The sequence below is a fragment of the Malaya genurostris genome, chromosome 2, assembly GCF_030247185.1.
Source record: "Malaya genurostris strain Urasoe2022 chromosome 2, Malgen_1.1, whole genome shotgun sequence".
NCBI lineage: Eukaryota > Metazoa > Arthropoda > Insecta > Diptera > Culicidae > Malaya > Malaya genurostris.
Window position 1 is genome coordinate 197,047,959 of NC_080571.1, and position 7,270 is coordinate 197,055,228.

Sequence of the window (7,270 nt, forward strand, 5' to 3'; positions counted from 1 at the left end):
TTACTCTCTGGTGAGTGCTTTGCGGTTTCTTGTAGTTTAATTATTGATGCGTTATTATTTTCAGCTTCTCTCATCAAACTCAATTGATGCGCCTTGTTACCAAAATAGTTGGCATGTGTAGCGCACTGGAACCACTTTCGAAATAAAAGTTTTCCAGCTCTTAAATTGATAGTTTTTACTCTCTGCGAAAATAAAATCAACGAAAGCTCTCAAATTTACCAACGATCTTCCAATAAATTAACCAACGTTATTTTTTTTGTGTGTACTGTGAGCGAAAATTACACAGTAATTTACCTTCTAAGACAATGCCCATCAGTGGGTGATTAAGGTGAAATGTAGCGGAATGCGAAAATCGCGTTTTTGATCAATTATTCAAAAACTAGACCGATTTTAGAAAAACCAAAAACACTTAAGTTTTCGAAATCAAATTTATCATAACTAAGTATTCTTAGAATTTTGAAATTTTGCTTTGCCGAGCCGTAATTGATTTTTGAAATGTATAAACGGTCACTGTTCCGTTCCACGGGGATGGTTTTAGAACTGAAAAGTAGTATTTGTAGCAGAATTTCACAAAGAATCTGAAAATGCAACTCTAAATTATTAAATTTTAGCGAAAACAACCGAAAATAGAAAAAGTTTACATAAACTTTTCTGCATTTTTTTTATTGCTTGCGCGCTGCTGTTTCATATTGAGGTGGTGTGAGAAATGCACGGTGGGCACGGTGGCATTATATCGTGAGCAAAAAATAGATGTAAAATAATGACGCGAATTTTTGCAGCATTGGGTTTTGTGTTGAAATAAAAACGACTTGAATACAATAAAATGAGTATTGTAAGAAATCGTTTATTTTCTAAGTAGCTGTCATTTATACAAACAATGTGATAAACATTGAGGGCCAGCTTCGAGCCAGTCAGCATGGAAAACTTATTGGAATTCATTGGTTTTTCAATTATTATGAATACAATGAATCAACGCTTGATTTCGCTTTCAAAATCGATTGAATAATAAGGAACTACGAAATAACTTTATATTCAATTTCGTGCCCCAAATATGTGCTTGAGAATAGATTCACTAAATAATTTTAACTGCATGGTATGATGAACTATTAGTTATAATTGGAATGTATTCCAATAATGTAATCTAAGAAATTATTAAACTATTGATGATTTCTGGCACCGGAGGCCAGAGGCTGTTTGGTCTTCGGTTCGTTATCGTTGAAACAGACATTTCTAGACTCATCATGCTATACAATTCCGAAAGTCGCTTCCGAAAAAAACTTTTACGTAAATTCTATCTCATCGGCGGGAAGGGCCTGGTGAACGATTGGCAAAAATATCCAAAATACTTGAATGTTCTCTTGTCTTCAACCGTTCTTTTGAAAGAGAATCGATGCTTGCTACTAAAATCAGGCATATACATGGTTAGCAAGTTAGTCAATACATATACATATAACCTCATGCTAATCATTCATAATTACTCATGATTTATAGCTCTAGTGTAAGAGTAATCACTAACAATGATGATTGAATCAGCATATATTCAAAGTGTGAAGAATTCTAAAATCCATTACGTCCCGTCTTTTTTACAAGCCAATATAACGAGAGGTAAACCCACTGCGCTCAATCATTGAAAAAAGTTCTTGTTTCTATGTGGCCGTTTTTCTTGGTATGCTTTGTGCGACGGTTCGTTCAACTGGAGCGGATAAAATTTTGCGCGCATTTTATGACGCTACATTTCACCTTAAATGCGTGTTAATCATGATTACGCACTGCTCGGGTTGGCGGTTCAATGCATAGGACACTGGTCTCACAAGCCAGTTGTCGTATGTTCAAAACTCGACCTGGAAGGGTTCTTAGTGCCAGTGAGATTGTAGCACTAGCCATGCAATGATTCTGTACGCTATGAATCGTCTACGAAGTCTGTTGAAACAGAAAGGCCAAATTCCATGGAAGGAATGTAATGCCAGGACTTTGCTTTTATGATTACGCATTGCATTACTGTTTTACTTAAACACTCATTTCTGCACCGGTTGTGCATATCACAGTTGCTGAAGCTCAATCGCGTTTCCATACCGGCGGTTGTCATTCTAGCAATGCGTGATCGCCCGCTTGCATGTGCCTGGCAGATTTCCGGCAAAAGTCTGGCAACAATGCTTCTGCCTGCTGTTAAAATTTCTCACAAGTGGGCATGCTTGAAAATAGAAACGATTAGTACACGATGTAAAATACCTGGTGATCACGTTTTTCTATGTGTTAGTGCGGTTGTCATTTTATTTTGGAATAACAGAGAGACGTGAAGAAGAAAAAACATAAACAAATGACGTTTCGGGAGTTGCTTTTATGAAAATATTTAGAGTTGGTTCTGTTTGCGAAAATATTGACAGTGAAATGCGGTGTTTTGTTCCGGGATGTTTCAATCGTTTTCATCACCTGCATTTGAAATGCCACCCACAGCACAATCACTCCATTATTCATAATAACTGTAATAGATACCACAGTGCGATCCGCCAAATCCTTCCTCCAACGAAATGAACAGCATCGGATATGTGTAAAATTTTCTATATTTCGACGTTACCTTGCAAGCCCTTGAAGATAAAATGTCCAGATTTTCAATTAGTGCCAAAGATTCGCCAGGCTGCGTGACAACTGGAGTAACTTAGAAGTGAAATCCCGATCTGAAATGGTCGTTTGTTTATGTTTACATGCTTGAATCCCGGCGCGCCATACTTAATTTCGTGAGAAAATTACCAACACAACCAAAACTGTCTTATCACGCCACCAGTGTATTTTACGTCGTGCGATTAGTATGGTTGGAGAGCGTTGCTAAATTTAATAACCCGCTCATAACCGACCGAATGGATATCTATTTCCCAACCAGTTTAGCAACTGCCGGTGTGGAATTTGTTATTATGTTTGTCAAATTACTTTTACTCACGTTCCGGTGGGGATAGTTTAAATAGTAACTCTCTGTACTTACAGATATGATTCGGATGTATCCAGGAATAGTTATCTTGAAGTTTATAACAACAAAATAATGTTTATTTACTTAATCCGTTTGGTGCTCCATTGAAAATTTGATTGGGTCTCTCTGACCTTCGCGCGACTCTTAGAGCAAATTCAGCAGCTGCGAGATTCATATGGGTGGTCTATAATATAACTGAAACTGAAACAAACGTATCCCCAGCAAGCCGTTCTAGTTTTATTTATTCGACCAGTTCTTCTGTCAAATTTAAAACTGGTCTACGATGCCGTTCTATTTTTTGTATATTTGAAACACGAGTAAAACACTGCTGGGGCTGCCAGTTTTTCTTGTTATAAAATCCAGATTTAAATTTTGTAACTGACATAAATTATGCATCTAGAACTAAAACACTCCTGAATATGCCCTTATTATTTCAAAGACTCTTATTGTTTTCAAATGTAGACTTTTTCAAATGCTACGCTTGATTTGTAAGAATATGGATACTGTCAAAATGAATAACCGATCAGAGTTGCCATATTAAAATCTGAGTTTAATCTTAAAAAATCTGTATTGCACATTCTCAACAATAATATGTAAAAATCTTCGAGAAACATTTTGAAAATTTGCCATTTTGATAAATTATTTATAAAAATCTGTAGAAATCTGTGAATTTTGGAAAAATCTGTGATCTGTGTTGCAAAATCTGTGTAGCAAAATAGGAAAAAAAATCCGTGGCTACGCAGAAAAATTTGTAAATATGGTAACTCTGTAGTCGACAGAACACTGCAGTAAGCAACCATCTTTTTTGACATCCACAGGTTTCGAACGAATTTCAACCAGCTGGAAAATCAACCATTTTTTTGTAATTATCTCATTCAATTCTTATTTGCAGAGTAGATTAGCTGTAGTTTTTCATTCTTTACTAGTCAATATATCTATCACTATTTAGAAAAAGTAATGTATTTTAGCAAATCTTTGAAAATTGAACTTATATAACACTTGCGGTCTTCCGATACAAAAAGTAAAAGTGTCAAAGTAATAGCCTGTAGTTTTTCGATTGTGTAACGATCTGGAAGATTGATGTGATTAATGTTATTTTCCAAATCTAATTTCAGGAAGGTGCATTATGTTCAAGTCTGTGGTTCCAGTCCTTGGCCAAGTGCCAACGGTGGTATGCTCTTCTCAGCAGAAATGCGGAATGGCTACACTGAAGGCTATTTCGATTCGCCTTAAGTCAGTCAAGAACATCCAAAAGATTACCCAGTCGATGAAAATGGTGTCCGCCGCGAAGTATGTGTCGAAAATATTTGATAGCATAAGTAATACTACGTTCATATTCTATAAATTGATAGGTACTCGCGTGCCGAGCGTGATTTGAAACAGGCCAGACCTTATGGTGTTGGTGCGCAGCAATTTTACGAAAAAGCGGAAGTTGCCGTAAAGGACGAAGAACCTAAGAAGCTGTACATCGCAATCACTTCTGACAGAGGTATTGTTTACAGTATAAGTCTTTTGGGCTGAGGTTACTGATATCTTTACTATAGGTCTCTGTGGTGCCGTTCATACCGGTGTTGCTCGCCATATCCGTGGTGAACTAGCCCAGGATTCAAACATCAAGGTCATTTGTGTAGGTGACAAATCGCGTGCCATCTTACAGCGCTTGTACGGAAAGAACATTGAAATGGTGTGCAATGAAATCGGTCGTTTACCACCAACCTTCCTCGATGCTGCCAAGTTGACGAACGCCATTCTGAATCTAGGATACGATTACACCGACGGTAAAATTATTTACAATAAGTTCAAGTCTGTCGTGTCTTATGCGGTAGCCGACATGCCTATCTTCAGTTTGAAGACCGTCGAGAAAGCCGAAAAACTGCCAGTTTACGATTCCTTGGACTCGGACGTCATACAAAATTATCTGGAGTTTTCACTAGCTTCGCTACTGTTCTACGCCATGAAGGAAGGTGCTTGTTCTGAGCAGTCATCGCGTATGACAGCTATGGATAACGCATCTAAGAATGCTGGCGAAATGATTGATAAACTGACTCTAACTTTCAACAGAACTAGACAAGCTGTCATTACCCGTGAGCTGATTGAAATTATTTCTGGTGCTTCAGCTCTAGAAAGCAAAGACTAAATAACAGTTTTGTGAATGTAAAACATTTGGTACTCTCCCTACAGTGAAAGCATTATGCATGAGTACATATAAACGTCAGTACAGTTCAATACGTCAACACTTGAAAGGGTTAAATAGTTTACAAAATCACGTTTAATGGCGAAACTGTATTTTAGTTTGATAAAAAAGAAATTGCCCATTTTCCCTCCCATGGTTGGTGGGGCTTGACGGTATTGCAAACAGCATCAGATACGATTAATTATCGTTACAATTTAATATGTGTTATAACATTTAATTTTACTATTGAGTTCATTGAATGAGATATGAAACGATTTGAATAAGATGTTGATTGCATTACAAGGCACAAATCTCCAAATATCAAGGGGAGCGTGCCATTTGAGCCAATTTGTTCTGAGGCTTAACTGAGCTCTTTGTTATGTTTCATTTTCATACTACCGGCCCTTCTTACCAGTATGAAGTTAACGTACCCCAGTCAGTTTCATACAATAACCGAACAGTTTAACAGAGAATAAAGTTCATTTTTGACGTTTGTTGGTAGTTTGTGTAGCACGGAATACTGTGCAACGGATCTATAACATTTCCCCGAAAACTATTATCCAGAACATAAAAAACCGAAGCTTTTTCCCCAGAAAGTACTAATCTCCAGAAATACAAACTCTAGAAAGTAAGAAAATCCAGAAAAAAAAATCCCAGAATGTATCAAAGTCTAGAAAACCATACACTCGAAGGCATTAGTCGCTAAAATAGTAATATTGATATAATATCGTTTGGCATAATGGTTATTTGGCATAATAGTTATTTGGCATAATGATCATTTGGCATAACAGATCAACGGTTGTACGACAATCTCTCGAAAACCATTTCCCAGAAAAGAAAGCAGCGAAGTATTTTCCCCAGAATGTACCATTCTCCAGAAAACCATAGTCACGAAGGTATCAATTAGTAGAAAGACATACAACAGAATGTACCATTCCCCAGAATACCATCTCCCAGAAGAAGCAAATACCTAGAAACGGTTTCCCCATAATGGAAAATAATACAGAAACAACATAGGAACAGATCTTTTACCAGAAAAGCATCTGCTAAAATCAGGCGCATATACATGGGGGGAGAGATAAACCCCCCCCCCCCCCTTCCGAAACTTAAGAAATTATTGGGGGATACAGGAGTTAGACCGGACACGTTGTTAAACTGGACAGCTTAAATATCTTATCAACCTGCTAATATTTTAATTCATAGATTGACTTTGTAAACGCGCTTGGAGATGACGCGGTAGAAATGATTTCGATAAAAACCCAGTTTTAATGGATGTTTTTACAATTTCTAAAAATTGTCCGATTTAGCCCCGGTCTCCCCAATATTATGAAAACACACCCCGATTTTTTTTCTGGGTACGCGCCTGACTAGAACGCGCTGCCGCTCGTTCGGACTTAACTAAGGGATAGTCCCTATCTTTGGGTAATCCGGGCAAACGTACGCAACTAGACAGAGGTGATTTCTGCGGGGGCGCTGCCCCTCCGCAGTGGCCGGCGCTTCCTTCGGCCGTCTCGACCTGAATCATCTATGACGAACAGAATATTGTGTAAGCATTAAATTAAATAATTATATAAAATGGTAGTGTGCAATTTACTACCCTTTATCACTAGACCGAATTAACGACGAAAGGTTAGCTTGCTATTATAAACTATATGCAAAAACAAATACCAAATTTAAAGAAGCTATGTTTGAATTTGAATAAATATAGCTAAATGATTTCATACCCGTTATATAATTTGATTATTTTTTATTAAACTCGTTATTTTCAGAACCCTCTTTTTCAGACTAACAAAGCTTGAAATGAGCATAGTTGCCTTGGAAATTACAGTTAATGAGTATTCACGAAATTTTCGCGAAAATTATATTCGTTGGACTGGTTCATTCTAGTCAGGCGCGTACCCAGATAAAAATTTCGGGGTGTGTTTTCATAATATTGGGGAGACCGGGGCTAAGTCGGACACTTTTTAGAAATTGAAAAAAACATCCACTAAAACTGGGTTTTTATCGAAATCATTTTTACCGCGTCATCTCCAAGTGCGTTTACAAAGTCAATCTATGAATTAAAATATTAGCAGGTTGATAAGATATTTAAGCTGTCCAGTTTAACAACGTGTCCGGTCTAACCCCTGTATCCC

General features: G+C 37.3%; 1 protein-coding gene across 1 annotated transcript; it reads left to right on the forward strand.

Annotated features, from left to right (window-relative positions):
- Positions 1–3,666: 3,666 nt before the first annotated feature.
- LOC131426894 (ATP synthase subunit gamma, mitochondrial) lies at positions 3,667–5,243 on the forward strand. The gene is made up of 4 exons (XM_058589647.1): positions 3,667–3,824; positions 4,078–4,252; positions 4,315–4,451; positions 4,507–5,243. The coding sequence occupies exons 2-4, from the start codon at positions 4,089–4,091 to the stop codon at positions 5,097–5,099; spliced, it is 894 nt and encodes a 297-aa protein (XP_058445630.1). The 5' UTR covers positions 3,667–3,824; positions 4,078–4,088; the 3' UTR covers positions 5,100–5,243.
- The last annotated feature ends 2,027 nt before the right edge of the window (positions 5,244–7,270 follow it).